The following is a 17,432-nucleotide window of genomic DNA, read 5'->3' on the forward strand; positions in this document are numbered from 1 at the left end:
TGATATTTAGGATCATATTTAATCTGGATGTTTGCCTTTTCTTTTTTAAATCAAATGGTCAATTTATGAATTTAAAGAACTTTAAAACTACATTCATGGATCATGAAGATGAATGGTTTACATTCATTTAACTCTGTCTTTGTTCATCATAAAGTGCCTGAAAAGCTTCTTTTTCACCAAGTCAGTAATTCAACTACTTCTGAGACTCAAAAGATTCGAAATATAATTTAAATTTAAAGTTTGTTTCTTTCCTAACCTCCAGTTTTAAACAGCTGTCGGCTCAGAAAAGACAAAACTAGTAAAATCAAATAAAAACATATCCTCTCCCGTAAAGAAGGAATAAATCAAAGTAAACAGTTCTCTGCAACTTTATTCAATTTTATTTAGTCACACATTAAAAATAACATTTTCTGTGCAACTTATTCTGATGAATATATAAATTACACCTTTTTTTTCCTTTAAAATGTGATTCACATGCAGCTTTACAGAAGAACCACTTTCTTTGTGATCATAAATGTGCCTCAACTTAAATCTTAGTGAAAGTCTCACATTTCCTTCTGGCTGTAAGTAATTGTGATTTTTAGGTTATTCGAAAACTGAACAAAAATAGCTCAAAAACTTTCTAATCTACCTTTAAATCTACGTTTTCTAACAGGTGCATCTTCAGAAATAATCCTTTGTCTTGTAACAATGAAAATTTCCTTTGAAATTGGCAGATTTTCAGAGCGCTGGGAAATCCCTTCGTATAATGTTTGGTGTCATTGTGAAGCTCAAGGTTCCCCCGTTTTTTCTTGACATCATCATAGACCAATAAAAACAGAGTTTTCAAAAACAAAACAAAACCAGCCTGTTGCCAGATTATAAATCACCAGATTTCACTAAGTATCATTTTGAAGTTTTTGAAAAATTCAAATTAAAAGGTCAAAGGTCAAAGCCACAGGTAATCCTGTGCTCCAGCCCTGCACAGCTGGACACCTCGTGGCTCAGGGATGATGCCTATTGATTTCAGGTTCACGGGGTCAAAGGTCACAGGTGACCCCTTTGTTACCTCCGCCAAGGAGGTTCTGTTTTCGGTCGTTTCTTTGTCAGTTTAGCTGAAGATTACATAAAAACTAACGAACAGATTTGGATGAAATGTTGAGGTTGTTACAAAAATAAAAAAACAATTGATCACATTTTGATGGTCATCTGATCGCATTATTTTTATCAACCCTACGGTCTTGAGGGAGTTTTGCGTTCTTTGAGTGTTTCTAGTTATGATTTACTTTGAAAGCACGGGTCACATATTTGGCTAAAATACTGAATCCAAATGCTATAAAAATGCAACAGCCAGACAGCGGTCTCACTTCATCTAATTGTGACGCAACATGACAAGACTGGAAGCTCATGTTCTACAGTTTAAAATGTTATTATGTCCTTTTACACAGAGGGGGGGGGGGAAATCCTTCCGATTTTTAACTGGGCTGAAACATTTTGTACATTCCTTCTTCCACTCGTGTTTGTTTGGATTCTAAAACCTGAGCTCCTCGCAGCGAACTGGAGCCGCAGAGGAGGAGAGAGAAGTGTTGCTCCGGCTCTTCTTCTTCTCCTCTCTGTGCAGAGAACCAGACGCCTGCGGGGAGAACCGGAGGGACTTGGCCAAGCCAAATACCCAGGAAACGCCTCAAACACGTGCCGGGCCGGGCACAGCTTCAGGAAGCACTGCCGGGAGAGACAGAGACGGCAGCAACGTTGGGCCCCGAAGCCAAACGCTTCACATTTGTCACGTCTTCAGCAGTTTCTGCAGTTTATTCTGCTCCCTGCGTGCAGGAAGGTGAGGCTTTCTGAGCAGCACTTCCTGCTGTTTATATCAAAGCCATCGTCTCAATGTGGACAAGGTGTCCTTCATGAAGAAAAGATGGCTGCCTTCCCCAAGGGTGGCCGGCCTTTATGCCTCACACACTTTTATCTTTCAGTTATTTATCTAACAGCCAATCAACACGGACACAGAGCTGAGTGGGAAGCTGGTTCCAACGAGCCGCAAACATGAATAAACCGGATTATTGGATCAGTTCTAAACCTCCACCCTGGGTTCTCACCGGCCCAGAGATATTTGGATCGCCGCAACAACCAGGACAAAAAAAAATGGATCTAAAGGAATAGTTCATATCGTTTAAAGTGGAAAAGTTAACAATTATTATCTTATCTGTTCTAGATAGTAGCTCTTTGAACAACTTCAATTTAGAAAATAAAAGTTTAATTGTATTACTGCTGATTCAGCATTCACACTTATTTTTTTCCCCCATTTTTTAGTTTTTGTACATTTTTAAAATCTAATTACTTCTGCACACTTTGTGCTGTTTTAGCCGTCAAAACCTTCAGCTCATTCAGAAGGCAGCTGAGATGAATGTTGTTTTTCCAGACTTTTATACTTTTCAAAGTTTTTAACTTTATTTACAAAATATTTTCCCCATTAAATACATTTAGCTCTTCTGGCTTTAAGCTAGCCTTTTGATACTTTTAGCTTACCTTTCAAGGCTTTTAGCTAGTATTTTGCTAATATTACCTTTTACCTTAACAAAAAGCTAAAAGAAGGAAAAACTCTGGATAAGAGTCAAAACTAACAAAGCATAAGCTAAAACCTAATGGTTGCAAAAGGCTAGCTAAAAGCTAAATGAAGCTGAATAGTAGCTAAAATCTAAAAGCAGCCAAAGACTAACTATAAGTGGCAAAATGGAAGAATAAAACCTAGAATTTTCTTATTTGAAGCGTCCTGATCAGGATCTGGTCTGCGGTGGTTTGAGGAACTGCATGAAGTTCTGGGAGGAGAAGCAGGAGGCGGAGGAGGAGGAGGAGAGAGGAAGTTCTCCAAAACTTTTTTTTTTTCTTCTGAAAAGACTCTGGAGACGTTCCGTTAGTTTTTCAGAAGAGGAGGGTTTTAACCAGGAGAACTTGAAGGCGAAGATAAAAGCAGAGCCCGGAGTCAGGAGCTCATCCTCGAACTTCTTCCAACTTTTTCCTCCTCACATGAAAACGATCCTGGCGGTTTGTTTTGTGCCTTTTCTCCCTCCCCACCCTGAGAGGACTTCCACCATCAGAGGCGATGAGATGTGAGTGAGCTATGCCTGGTGGAAATGGACTGACTCTATCCAAGCGAAAACATCATGGCGTCTGCGTCCCGAGGTTCGGCTTCTTCCCCGGTCTGCTCGTGGCGCTCTGCTGCCTGGAGGCGTGGGGCTCCGGGGCGGACAGCTCCGGCGGCCCCGGCGGGCCCGGGACCCGGAGCTGCGGCCCCTGTCCCGTTAACTGCAGCTGCGCGCCCGCGGGGCCCCAGCGGCTCTGCGCCGTCAACTGCTCCAACCTCGGGCTGGAGAGGGCCCCAGAGGCGGCGGACCTCCCTCCATCCGTCAGCGTGCTGTGAGTGCGCACAGACCCACCCGGACCCGAACCCGGAGCCGAACCGGGTTTTAGGGCTTCAGGCACGAATTGGGGAATGTTAATTAAAAGATAGGATTGTTTTTTTCCCAGTCAGGAAAAATTATTTATTTATTAACGTAATAATTAATATAAAGTTTGTTTTACCAAACACCTGCTGCAAGTTTAAATCACATTTTTAATTAACTGATTTCACTCCAACCTAATTTAAGTCTTTTTCTTTAATGAAAAAAATAATACTTAGGTCAGCTGCTTTTTCTTAAATTTAATTTTATGCATTTTTAAATAACTTTTAAGGCTTCTTAAATATTAGTGTTATAATCCAGGCATATACTTGTAGATGTAATCTTTTTTTTTATCTGTCAGACTAAATTTACGTCAGGAATGGAAGGTAATGATGCACAAATTACGAAAGCAAAACAAAAAGCTGTCAGGGCAGCCCAAACGGAGAACAAACTGTGGGATGAGAACCGGCCTGGAGTGATGAGCCAAGTGGTGACAGCTGAGACTGATGAATATGAGGAACAGGTGTTGGATCAGGAGTAGGACCCAAAATGGCCAATGACACAGGGAGAAACAGGAAAAACAAATAAAATAATCAAAAAAGAAACGCAAGAAACAAAAACGAACAGAATGAATAAGATCAAATACAACTTAAAAAAAAATTCATTGATCATGACAGATATATTTTCATACTTTTCTGTCTCTAGACCACATTATGGGTGACAATTAGGGCTGAACAATATTAGAAAAGCATGCAGCATTATTGTTTATCAGCTGCGATAAACCCACATTTTTCTCACTCACTTTCTCTTCTGTCATCACTTTTATCTAATCGAGGCCGGGGAGAGTCTGTTGGATTGACCAGAGATTAAGCAGAAAATGAACGCATGGCACTTGAAATATAATGTCCCATGATTTATTGCCGTCCTTTGCAGTAATGATGTTGCACTCACCAGTATTGCATTGATTTTCCATATATCGTGCAGCTCTAGTCATAATATTTGTCACATTAGACAGTTAGTTGCAGCCTTATACTTTGATAGATGTAATCGAATAAATGCGGCCCTGAAAACTTACGCCTCACCTGCTCTGTGCACATTTATGTTGTTAAAATTAAAGCTTTTATACAAGACGGCAAATATTGACACACCTAATAGAATAAATACATTAAATATAGGACCTAATATTTACTTACTTTAACGTTATTCATCTGTGTCCTCTGCTTTTAAAATAGTCATACAGCTAATGGCCGTGTGTGTGTCTGTGTGTGTGTGTGTGTTCAGTTTAATTGGTCACCAAACAGTAAACCTGGTGTTTATGGTGTGGATTACTCTGCAGAATTTGGTGCTTTTGCTGCAAGAACATTGTGTTCTGCACCAACACATGTGTTACCCATTATTTCTCTCGTCCTGCATCTATAGTCTTTATTTAACTTGAATTCTCTGCTGATTGCTCCGCGCACGTTATGATTATTTAGGAGCTTGCTTCCTTTCAGGGGACAAGGCTGTAAATAATGTTAAGATGGGGGTGCCTTTGCTCTATTTTTGTTGTACGAAAGAATTCCCCAGGTTTCTTTAATGTTGACTAATATTTAGTGATAGTACTTGTATGAAAGAGGATTTGTTAAGTGTCGCATTAATCACAGACAGATCCTGCTTCCGGATCTAATTCCAGTTAATGTTTCATGTCAAACTCTATCGGAGTGTTAATTATCAGTTTAGATAAACCTCTGTTCAGCTTTACGTGTCGATGACTGACTGTGAACATTGCAGCCTTTACTAATTAGGTCTCTTGTCTCCTGCTTCTGGTCTGCTTTTGCAGGAATGAGACTTTAAAAGTAGAAAATTTGCTGTTAATTAAGTCTGATTTCATGGCGGTTAGAGAAGTGAAACGCTGAACAATGTCTGATTGATTTTGCTGCAGGCAGGCGGAGCTTGTGGGTGGTTTTATTTACTTATTCAGAGAATAAAAAGGATATTATTGAACGGATTTTTCAGACTGAGAGGTGAAAGTTTTTGATAATTAGCTCTGTCCTTTTTTTCTGCTTTTTTTAACTGTCAGCTGGAAGAAAAAGAATGCAGTGTGCATTTATAGCATCAAGCTGTTTCCAGTTACATAATAAAAGACACGTTCTGAATAGTTCTACAGATGTTCCTTGTAAAGACTATTGCAATGAAAGAAAAATCAGGTATTGCACATAAAATAAATGTTGTCCAAGCCCTTATTCTTTTGGTCTTAAAGCCACAAACGTGAGCAGGCAGGATGTGATTGGTCCGTTTCCTCCGCCTGTCGTTTGGAGCCAGTTTGGCTCAGATGTGGGTTTGAAACCTCGGAGATGCAGTGAAAGTGTAAGCTCTGCAGCCAGGCAAAGGGAGCTGGATGTCCTTTAAATTTCAACTAGAAACGATGCCGTTAGTGATAAAAATAATTGACCAGCACCAGTGGATTGAACCACTCCTCATTCAAACAAGTGCTTCAATTTTTCCAAGGTTATTTACCACTTTACAGTCATTTAGTCTTTAATTTTCCTGTTTTTGTTGTTGTTTTTTGTTGCCTTTTACCAGTTTTTGCAACATTTATTCATCAGTAAAAATTCTTCCAACCAAAAACAAGTTCATGATATAAATGCATACCTAATGCAGTATTTTTCTTCCTTGTCAATTCAGAATCGTTTTGCAACAAACATCAGTTTCTCTGCCAGCGTGCTCCACTTAGAAACGTTAGAGTGATGAAAATTTAAGCCAGTGTCTCACTTGGATGCGACTGTTGGAGATTAGTTGGTGATTCAAAACTGAGAGAAAGTAGGTGAATTTTCAGCCGCAGTCTTTTGTGTGCCAAATGTTGTTAAAATCACGATCTGTTTTCAGGTGCACGGTTGCAGAACTCTGCTCTCATACTACCCGCCTCGTCCTGCACTGCGTCTGTGGCCGTGCATCTTCATGAAACGGTTGCAGGAGTTGGAGAAAGTAAACAAAATGAAGAACATTACTGTGGTGAGGGTGCAGCCCAGAAATCTAAGGACATCGCTGACCTGTTCCGCTGGAAAATACCACTGATCTTGTGTTTCTCACTTATTCTGTGAGGCAGGGAAGCACTCAGTCCGTGCTGGCGTGACCCGCTCCGGTGAAACTGGCAGGAGGGGAGTTTGACTGCGTCGGTACACCTGTCAAACAATAACACAGGTGTGATTAGGAGAGCTCAGGGAGGAAACCTCCTGTGAAGCAGAAGGGAAACTCTGCACTGAGGATGAGCGATTGCAGGAGGGTTTCTTTTTTTCCTCCCAAAAACACTTTGATTCACATCCAACACAGATGCTCGCCCTGCGACTCTGGTGAGGAGATTGAGAGCCTCTGTGAACGTCTTCAGACACTTTGGAAACTCCCCCATGAATGCTGTTGGCAATCTGGCAAAGCATAGTGAGATGCTGGCTTTAGATCATGGAAAAAAGAACATACTACTATTTTTTTTCCTTTAATACAACAGTTTGGGGTGCTTGTGCAGCTGTGGAGTAGATTTAACATGTGTGTATGTTGTTCAGGCTTTCCCACCAATTTCGCCAAAACTAGTTGCCACCTGAGGCCATTTTCTTTTTCTTTTTTTCACAAGTGAAGATTGTAATAGCTTCAAAGCGATCCAGTCAAGCGTGAAGTTGTTATCTTTCTTGTAAAGATGAAGAATCAGTGCAGGGTGACCATCTTAATGCACAGTTTATGGTTCATGGTTTCTCATCTGCTCTGTCAGGTCCCTCCGGCCCTGATTCTTGTGATTGTGTCGGCTGTGTGGAGAAAACACGTGTAACGATAAAAGCTCTCGTTCAAAAGCTGCTGCCAAAGGCACACCGGCCAACAAAATACGGATGCTTGTCTTGACAAGATGCTGTCATTGCCTATCCCTGAATATGCTTTATCACTCAGGAACACAAAAAATGTCCAATTCCTGGTGAAAAACTGAGAACTCTCAGGCCCTCCGGTTGATGCATGTGCAGAAATATGAGCGGCACGCTTCTGTTCATGCATGTGCAGAACAACGTTTCATGCTTAAAAAACACAACATAACTCTGTTACTTCTTTACCTTTTTTTATTATTGTGGAAATGCATTTTAATTCATCCCTAATACACACAAACCAACACATTATCGCCACCTTTTGGAACAGAGTCTGAAATCATAGATGAGTTAATCACTGTGGCTTTGTGCACGCAGACACAGAAAGCATGTCGAAACCTCAGACAGGTTTGATGTTGTGCAGAAGAACTAAATAAACACGTTGTGAGCCTATATGGGTTCCAGGCTTGTTTTTGCTCTAACATCTGGCTTTGTTGCAGAAAAACCCCACCTCCACCTGAAACGTGTACAGCAAAGAGTGTTTGGCTTTGCCTGCTTTCGCTTCTCTTTGCTTCCTGATTGGAAAGTGACAGCATTGCACCAGGATTGGAGAGAGAACAAGTCACCTATATATGCTTCTTATATAACAACGAATCCATTAACACGACCAGGCGGCTTCCTCCTCTCCGTCTGTGCCCCTATCTGGCCCCAAATCTAAATGCTGCAGGGCAACCGTTGGTTAAAGGGGAAAATAAAGTAAAAAAAAAAAAAAAATCCAGCAGTAGCAGAGGAGTATTTTATGTCCTGCAGGGAGAAGTTGGAAGTAACATTCCTGTTACACACCAGCCCATCTGCTCCAACCCACACACATAATAAAATCTCATAACAGTTCTCATGGACAATTTTGGAGCCCTGAAGTCATTTCTGGGAAGTACTGGTGGAGTTAAACTTCTGTAGTGCTTTCCAAAGCGCCTTCGCTTTGTATGGAGGTTGTTTGAAGACGAGGCATCCACAAAGTCTGTGTTTCTGTGGCAGCGAACAGAAAACATGAATAAGAAATGGATCATATAGCTGGTATAGGGAAATATTCATGTACACATTTTAAATTAAGCATATTTATAGCTGTTAGAGCATCATAAAAACTATTTGAACAAAGCATTATTTGTTGTAATCGATGTTTCGTGTAAATTATTTGTTTTGTGTAGTTCAGTGGTGTCCAATCCTGCTCCTGGAGGGCCACCATCCTGCAGGTTTTAGATGTTTCTCTGCTGTGACACACATGATTGGATGGACTGAGTGATTAACAGGCTTCTGCAGAACCTGAACACCCGCTGAAGAACAGGGAAACAATTTAAACCTGCAGGATGGTGGCCCTCCAGGAGCAGGAGTCAGTGCATACAGCTGGTGAGCCGTTGCCAGACATGACCCAGTAATTCTAGAGTCCTTTTCTGCTTAAAGAACAAACTGATGGATGAATAGACGCATATTTAGGTGCTGTACTCATCTATTTAAATTAGGGATGCACTGATTGCTTAGTTGTTCAGATTCAGACTGTTGAGCATCTAATCCGAAACTCAAAAATAACTTTTTTTTTTTCAGTTTGAAAAGTCTTCTGAAAACCTTATTTCATTAGCATTTGATTCTAGTAGAGCTTGACATGAAATCTCTTTGTGTTTGTTTTGAGTTAGTAATTGAAATTTTATCTCTTTCTCCTTCAACCATTTTTTCACTTTTTCTTTTCCTTTTGTTTTACTGAAATGATATTTATATCCGTATTTTGGTTTCCGTTGTTTATTGTAGAGCACTTTGGTCCAACTTGTGTGGTTTTAAATGCGCCTCATAAATAAATCGACATTGGAATTAACATGGTCAGTGAATGCATCATAGCTCGGAGGCTAATTGGTGCTGGTGAGAGCAGTTTTTCGATGAGGGAGTTTTGTAGTATTTGTAAGGTGTTGAAAAAGTCATAGGTAACACAAGAAGTGTAGGAGGCCACTGGAAGGAAACTATTTTCCGAAAAGGTATTAATCATTAATCATTTTACTTTTCATTTAGACTCAAGCTCCTTTAAAGTAGCAGCTGCCTCTTTAACAGGTGATGTGTTCAGGTCCAGCTTCTTTCTGAGATCTGAAATTACAAACCAGAAGACAAATGTTTGTAAAGCTTCAATATTTTGGTATTTGTATTTTGCCATGAATATGTTTCGATTAAAATGAAGAAATTATGTATCTATAAGTAAATTAAAGGGGATTATTTAAGCTCAATTTTAGAACAAAGCTGCATCTTACATTAGGTTGAGGTCTTGAATAATGGAAGGAATTTTTTGTGTTTTTAGGTGTGACAAAAAGAAAAAAGAATAATTACTTTTGTTATTTCAACACATTTTATTATGAAAACTCAATTAAAAATTTGTGAGGGATTTACGATTAATTCTTCATTAGGCAAAATCTAAATACTCAAGTTGAAAATTTACAAAAATTGGAAATTGAAATTGGCCTAGAAAACTGCAATCAGTGCAGTTTTAACACACATACGTTTGTGTGTACACATGTTTGCATACACACACTCAAGCCAAGGTTCAGTTTGTCTTGTTGAGGAGAACTTTGTGGCGTTACTATAGCAGCAGGATGACACACACACGGATGCGCTCCAGCCAGGATGTACTTGTGACTGTGGTTTATTTACTTGGTGCAGTTCTAGTGTCTCTGTGCTTCACAGCAGCTGCTGAACAGATGAGTCTCAATGTAAAATTCTTCCACTTTCATTTTGCATTTCCCCATCTGACCTCGCCTCCTCCTCCGGAGGTGGTTATCGTTCAAACGACAACCTCCGCTCAGTGGAGAGGGAGCCGCTGGACGTACTGACGGTACGCAGGGGAGGATTTGTTGTGTTACCATGACAGAACTAAGCAATGACATCACCCACAGAAGTGCAGACATTCCAGGAGGTCGTAAATAAGAGGACGAGCAGACGTGAGACGGCTCTCATCGTCTCCTTCGCTTTCTGAGTGTTCGTGCACGCAGCTGCTCGAACAGAAACATTTCTGTTCATTATTAACTCAGGAAAGTGGGACTGCTGGTGGTTTCAGGCTGAAAAAATGTGCTGATTCCATTTAAAAGGGCTGAGTTTTGGTGGCTGTTTATGGAGGTGGAACAATGTCCTGTTGTTTTTTAAGGTTTATAAAACTATTAGAGGTTGTTTTTAACAATGTTTATCCATAATATCCAGCCAAAATATACTGCTCTGCACACGTGAGCATTATTCAAATAGCTGGCTGCAATATTTCCTGCAAATCCTTATCAAAGCTGAAGATTCGGTCGACACAAATTTGTTTTTATACAGTGGTCATGGTTTTGAGTCCAGCTGAAGGATTCGTGCCATACAGTAGCTGCTGCTGAGGTTGCTCGTGGTATTATTATGAATGTGTTTAAGTGACTTATTAGAAATGTTTGTTTAGTTCAACCAGTAAAAGTTGGGGTCGCAAGTCTCGCTGCCATTTCTTTGGGTCATAAACTGAAATTGTTTGGGAATCCCTTCTACAAAAGTCGCCGCTAACTGATTTGTTTTATGGCCTTATAAATTGTTTTTGTCTTCTTGTTGATCTTTGTGCTCAGGCATTTGATTTGTTTCCCAGTTAAGTGGAGCAGTTTGCTGCAGGTTTGTCTGAATCTCTGTCGTCTTTTCTCGTCTTTAAACTCTGTTGAATAGTGTTTGACCTTCTCTGTGGGCTCACTTCACTCGTCGTTGGCAGGTTTATTTTAACAAATCATTTCCATCGTTGCTTTATAGTTGTTGTGTTGTGGAAGTCAACTAACTTTAAGTATTTCTGCAAAATCATCCCAAGCGATTTTTAGGCTTATTAACTGACCCGTCAGGCTTTTTTCTTTTACATCAAAGGTACAATATAAACATTATTTAGTTTGCTGCAAATTACTGCTGATGATGGATTTGCCTGAAGAAAGCCTTTGTTTTTTAGGCTGTAAAAAACTAATTGTTGATTTTTAAATTCTTTATTGTATTAAAACCAATAAAAGCCAAGCATTCCTTGAAGGAATGCCTATCACCCGCTGCCTTTTAAGCCAGAGTTTTAGACTTATGTTGAAAAATGGAGTTATAGAGCCGCTTTGGTTAAACCTTGAAAGTAAGGTAACGCACAATCTCGTGTAATATCACAAGATGTCAGGGTGCACAGGGGAAATGCTGATAAAAGCTTTTCAGGATGAAAGTCATCGAAAGTCATCTTATAAACTTGCCAAAAACTGTAATAAAATGCAAAGTGAGCGTGCGTTTAATTTGCATCCTCTGTCATGACATCTTGTCAAGTTCACAGCAAAAATTGCTTTTGAGTTAAGAAATCTGTGTCGACTGCCAGGGCTAAAAAAAAAAAAAAAGAGAAACACCCAGGCAGTCATGTTCTTATGCAACCTCGTTACGACTAAAGGAATACGATTGTGAGATTTAACAAATGCTGCAAGCGCTTTCTCCCAGTGGATCCACTGCTGGTTTGCAGGCAGAAAATCAGTAAAGGACCTTTTGAAGTTGATTTTCTGCCTGTAAAGCTGAAACTGATTAAAGCAGCAGAGAACAAAGGGGACATATAGAAGTGAGTGAGTGTGCTGCCAGCTGATGGAGAAGGGCATTGATCCAAGCCTGTCGTCATCTTCACCAAGGATTGGTCCAGCTTCTATCTGTGAAACTCTGCTTTTCTGTGCTGGAGTCTCGTTTACCTCCTGGATGGCAGATTTTTATTTTTGATTCTGCTTAGCTTTGCTTGTTGCATCAGTTTATATGAATCTAACCTGGTAATGTTTGTATACGTCAACCAGAAAAAGTTGCATTTCCTACCTGTCGCAGTGTGTAGGTGGTAGGAGCCGAAAGCAGAATGCAGACAGATAAGTTTAATAACTGAAGGCGATGCAGGGCAGAGTGGAAACGAGCTCAACCCACAGGAGGAGGTGAAACCAACGAACACAAGACAGCGTGGAGCCGAAATTAAATCAAACTCAGGCGGGAACAGACGGACAAAAGCAAGTAAAACGGACCGGTTTTGTAAAATAAAACAGGAAGTAAACTTAACCAAAAGCACAAGGGTAGTTCCCACAAAGTTTAACAGGAAACGAGGATCAAGATGACCAAATCAGAACCAGGACTTGGAGGATTAAATGAGCATGAAACCATAAGAACTGAACAAAACCAAACTCTGAATCCATCAAACTCTTCCACTGTTATTGTCTGGGTGTAAATCTGAAAAGTTTGGGAACTTCGGCTGTAAAAGATTTACCCTCTGTATTTATGTTGCTGGTGGGTTTTGCTTGTTGTATCAGTCTATATTATGTAATTATATCGGTTATAACGGAATTCATAACATCATATATAAAGCATTTTTAGCAAAGAAGGGACTGTTTTATTTTTTTTTTACTTTCCTATGAAACAAACATGAGGAACTTTTATTTTACAAAATGACTGGAAGGTTTTTTTTATTGTTATTATTTATAATAAAAAGTACTTGTTGAACTGAAACACAAAATTATTGAATTCTGATTAATCCACCATGTAATAAAATGCTTTTAGGTGAAAAAGAAAAAAGTTACATCATAAAACCTGGAATTTAGATGAAATCTGGCAGAAAAAGCAGACCCCGTACAACAGAGGTGTCAAACCCAGTGACACAAGGGGCCAAAATTAAAAATATGGTCCTAGCCAAGGGCCAATCACAATCAGTATTTATAAAAAATTGCATAAATTAAACTTAGTTTTTTATTAAAACTATGTATTTTTGGTTTTTAAGTCACTGTCAAGAGAAAACTTCACTAATTAGGATCAGTTTTTTTTTTAAAGCAAAATAAGAATCAGAGATTTGATCTGTCCCAGACTAGAGGACCGGACCTGATGAAATCTATACGTTATCTTGGGGGCCGGATGAAATGTTACAGAGGGCCGGATCTGGATCTGGGATGACACATGTGCCGTACAACATATCAAAAGTGCACTTTATTGCTGTTTTTATGTAATTGTGTTTATTTTTTTATGCAAAAGCCTCTTTGACTAAATACTTTGAGTTATTTTAGGAGAACGTTCAACACAAAGGTGTGAAAGAAAATGTTTATGCTGCAGTGTAGAACAGAGGATTTAGTGTCTTTTAGGTCTGAGACAGTCTAAGGTGAGGATTTGGTTTTTATGGACACATCAAGAGTCATTTTATTTTTACACCGCAGCCTCTGAACAGGAACTGAATCAAATCGCCTAAAGAATCCCACCTCTAGTCTATATGAAGCCTTGGAAAAAAATGTGATTTGTTTTGTGCCGTTGTCCTCGTACCTCGTTTGGCAGAATGGAAGCCATAAACATCGTGAGAAGGCCGAATGTTTCCTTTGGTTGACCTTCAATCAGCAACACAAGCGAAACTCAACACAAAGATCTGAACTCGTGTTCTGTCTCTTATCAAATAAACCGGAATCAATGAATTAATATTTTCAAGGAAAGGTCACAGAATTAATCTTATTCTTTTATGTCCTGCACCATTTTCCTGGGACATTTTATCTATTTATGATTTTTAGATTTTTCCTCACCTTTAATGTTGCCTTTGGTTGTGTTTTTTTACTTCCTGGCTTCTTTTTATTGGTTAGTTTGTTACAGTGCGATTAAAGTAGACGGTTTTTGTTTTGTTGATGTAGAAATCGTTTGCGATTGATAGATTGGTTGTGCTTGTTGCAGCACACCAGACATCCTCTTGGCAGATGTTTAACATATATTGCATCAGTAATACATGTTGTTATTTAAACAAGCAGAACTTGAAGCTCACAAGATGTCTTAAATTACACAAAACATTTGTTGTTGTTTTGCTGGCAAGTTTGCAGAAATAATTCTTTTTGAAAGTTTTTTTTTTTGTTGTGTCTAGATTTTCTTTGTTTTGTTTTTTTTTTTTGCAAGTTATTTCTTTTTTATGTGTCTTTTGTCAGCTGTTTTACTAAAATTATGCCTTAGAATTTCTTTTTTTCTGTAGTTTATGATTTAGAGATGAGGAACTGACACAGTTTCATTTACCAGAATGTAGAAGGGCTGTAAAAGTGTGTGTGAGTGCATCACTTTTGGGCTGAGTGTGTAAAAAACCGCTGCACACAGCTGTCCTTCACTTGCCAGCTGGACACCAGACAACCCGGGCAGCACCGGCTGGAAAAATGGACAAAATGTTCTAAATAGACGAGGAGACGAGAGGACGAGGGCCAGAGTGTGAGGCAAGATGTGAGCCCTTTTAGATCGAAACCTCTTCTCATCTCGGCCCCTGGATCCTAAAGTTTCCTGCCTTTGTATGGAAGGAAAATCTCCCATCAGGCCTTTTGCTTTCAGCTCATCTCCATCTCAGACACGAGATGGGCAGGACTTCACAGCTGTCTGCACCTCCTTTCTTCACTTCCACCCATCAGATTCAGTGTAAACACAGTTAATGAATCTGTGGGGGGAGAGTGGAGGAGTGAGTAATCAGGACAGGAGGCTGATGGGGATGAAAGCCACCACTGACGAGGCTGTGTTTAGTGGGTTAGTGGAGCGTTGGCCTTCACTTACAGACATTCAGGACTACTTTACTGCCAAGATGAAGCAGATGTCGGTCTGTAACCTATGGAACAATTTAGCTTTCGCCCTTTTTTTGGCACAAATAGACAGGAGAAAAGATATGTATAAAGAAATAACATGCAGTTTGAGTGCTAAAACAGCTGCTGAAATGTGTTGAAGCGTGAATTCTGAGCTGAACTGTTAAAGTTAAAATAAGCAGAACAAAAGTTAAACTCAGCAAAACTGTAGCTTAAAGCTAAATGGAGCGCAACTACAGATAAAAGCTAAAATTAGAAAACCTGTAGATTAAAGCTAATTGTAGAAAAACAATTGCTAAATAGAACAAAACCCTATCTAGAAGCTAGAAAACAGTGTCTAAAAGCTAAAACTAGCAAAACTGTAGCTAAAAGTTAAAATTTACAGAACAGTAGCTAAACGCTCAAATTAGCTAAATTGTAGCTAAAAGTTAAAAGTATCAAAATTATAGTAATATGATAAAAAATTAGCAAAATTGTAAAGCTAAATGTAGAAAAATTGCAGCAGGAGGTTAAATGTAGTAAAATCATGGCTAAAAGCTAAAATTAGCAGAACAGAATCTAAAAGCTAAAAAGAGCATAAAAAGACCAAAATAGAGCAAATTTTGTTGAAGTAGATTTAGGGAGCTGAAAAAAAATCTGTGTATTTTAATGGCAACACCCTTTGTAAGTAGTTGAATAATTTAAAAAAATATAAAAGTTACAAATACTACACGTCATAGTTCACTGATCGAGTCAAACATTTTGATAAATGAACGGTTAAAATACAAAGTTTGTAGAAGTAATTTGGTTGCAAAAAACACAGAAGAAACTAAAAGCAGCATTCAGGCGACTTTATCAACCTTTTGTCTTCTTTACTTCCCACATTTCACATTTGTTTAACTTCGTAGTGTCCCGATTTTCTTTAGAGGCTGTACCCAGTCCATCTGACCGAGCTCAGTGTAGTCAGTGAGGAGTGTGTGTGTGTGTGTGTGTTTTCATCTTCCAGCTCAGAATAAGTGGCACCAGACAGGCCTTATAAGGAGTTGTTAGATCATTGGCCACACTGTTAGCAAAACAGAACCATATGTGAGCTCAGTGTGTGTGTGTGTGTAAGTAAAACCATGTGTGTCCAGAGGTAGCTGAGAGAACGGGAGTCTGTTGCTAATAGACATGCTGAAGGTCACATTATATGGTCGTGTTAAACACACATACGTTCACACAGCCTCTCTCTGTTCTTTATCTCGTCCTGTTTGGGTTAGCATCAGGTGTGAGAAACACACACACGCCTGGGTTGATGTTGAGAGCTTGACACAAGGCGAGTCATCGGTCGAATGTGTGAATGATCAGTTAGTGGGCGGAGCTTCTTTTTTTTTTTTTTCTGCTGCTGCCCCTTTTTTCGTCCTCTGATGGGTTTAGCAGAGGAGAAGTCTCCTCTCTTTCTCTTGGTCTCCATCTTTCTTACACAGCTGGTCTGGAATGTACAGATGTTTCCTTTTGGGAACGGGCGTCCTTCTCTGTTCACACACAAAAAGAAAATGAGTGTGAGAGAAAAGAAGGAGTGCAGTTCGGCCCCATAGACTTCGGCTCACTCTTTCCCTGCTGCAGGATTGCGTTGCCTTTAAAGTTTTCTGTGAAATTAGCATCTGTTGAACTTGTTGAGAACAGAGCTGTGGTTTAAAAAGCCAGTAAAGCTTTGGACTCGTAATTTATTGCCTTTCTGATCACCAGCAGGATGTTGTTGTGTCTCACTTCGCTTTTCTGGCCTCTCAGCCTTTGGCTTCTTGTCTCCAAGCTTGGATTTTTTTTTTTCCTTCTTCTTTTTTTTGTCTTTTTGTTCTCACGTGCAGCTGAAGCGTTGCTGTGCAGGAAGACGAGACTGAAGCCACTTAATGCTAAAGATCAACAGATCTCACTTTCTTACAGAGCTGCTGGTTTCTCACTATTTGTATTTCTGTCTTTTTAAAGTTGAAACGACAAACTGTAAAAAGTGTTTTAAAGCTCACTTCAGAAGGTGTTTTCTGCCTGTAGAGAAAGATTTGTTGAGCCTGTTATTGTCTATTAAACCATGTTAACAACAATACACAGCATAATTAATTTGCTCTACACCAAAACTGAAAATATTCCTGATTTGGATTTTTTTTTTTTTTTGTTTGGCACCATGTCGAAGGCTTGCAATGAACTCGCTGAACATTTGCTGGACCCTCGACGACAAAAAAACAACCCCTGCAAAAACAGAAATCCATCATTCTCGGTGAATCTGCGTTTAATTTAGATTTACAGAAAATAAATCGTGGATGCGACACATAACTGATCAGTTGAACAGCTGAAGTTGTTGTAAATATTGGGGTTTTTTGGGGGGGTTTTTCTACCTGCAAACCCTGGCTCCAAAAACACAACGAAACACAACCAAAACCTGAAATCTGTTGGCTGTGTTTTATTGTTCAGCTCTGATTTTCTGATTATGGAAGATGTGTGAAAGTGTGTGTGAGTGATTGTTCCTACTTCAAGGGCAGAACGGAACCAAAGGAGAACACAGTCGTGATCTCTGATGAGCTATCGTCATGACTAATGTTGCTTTAAAAAGTGCAGCAGATGAACGTATGAATGCTGTATTTTCTCCCTGT

The 17,432-nt window shown here is 39.5% G+C and overlaps 1 protein-coding gene across 1 annotated transcript in view; it reads left to right on the plus strand.

Annotated features, from left to right (window-relative positions):
- The first annotated feature begins 2,884 nt into the window (after positions 1 to 2,884).
- pkd1a (polycystic kidney disease 1a) overlaps positions 2,885 to 17,432 on the plus strand; it is a 65,341-nt gene continuing 50,793 nt past the window's right edge. The window contains exon 1 of the mRNA XM_017416971.3: positions 2,885 to 3,396. Within this exon, the coding sequence (XP_017272460.1) occupies positions 3,101 to 3,396 (296 nt within the window). The 5' untranslated portion in view covers positions 2,885 to 3,100. The remainder of the gene's footprint in view (positions 3,397 to 17,432) is intronic.

The sequence above is a fragment of the Kryptolebias marmoratus genome, linkage group LG3 (genome assembly GCF_001649575.2).
Source record: "Kryptolebias marmoratus isolate JLee-2015 linkage group LG3, ASM164957v2, whole genome shotgun sequence".
In the NCBI taxonomy this organism is placed as follows: domain Eukaryota; kingdom Metazoa; phylum Chordata; class Actinopteri; order Cyprinodontiformes; family Rivulidae; genus Kryptolebias; species Kryptolebias marmoratus.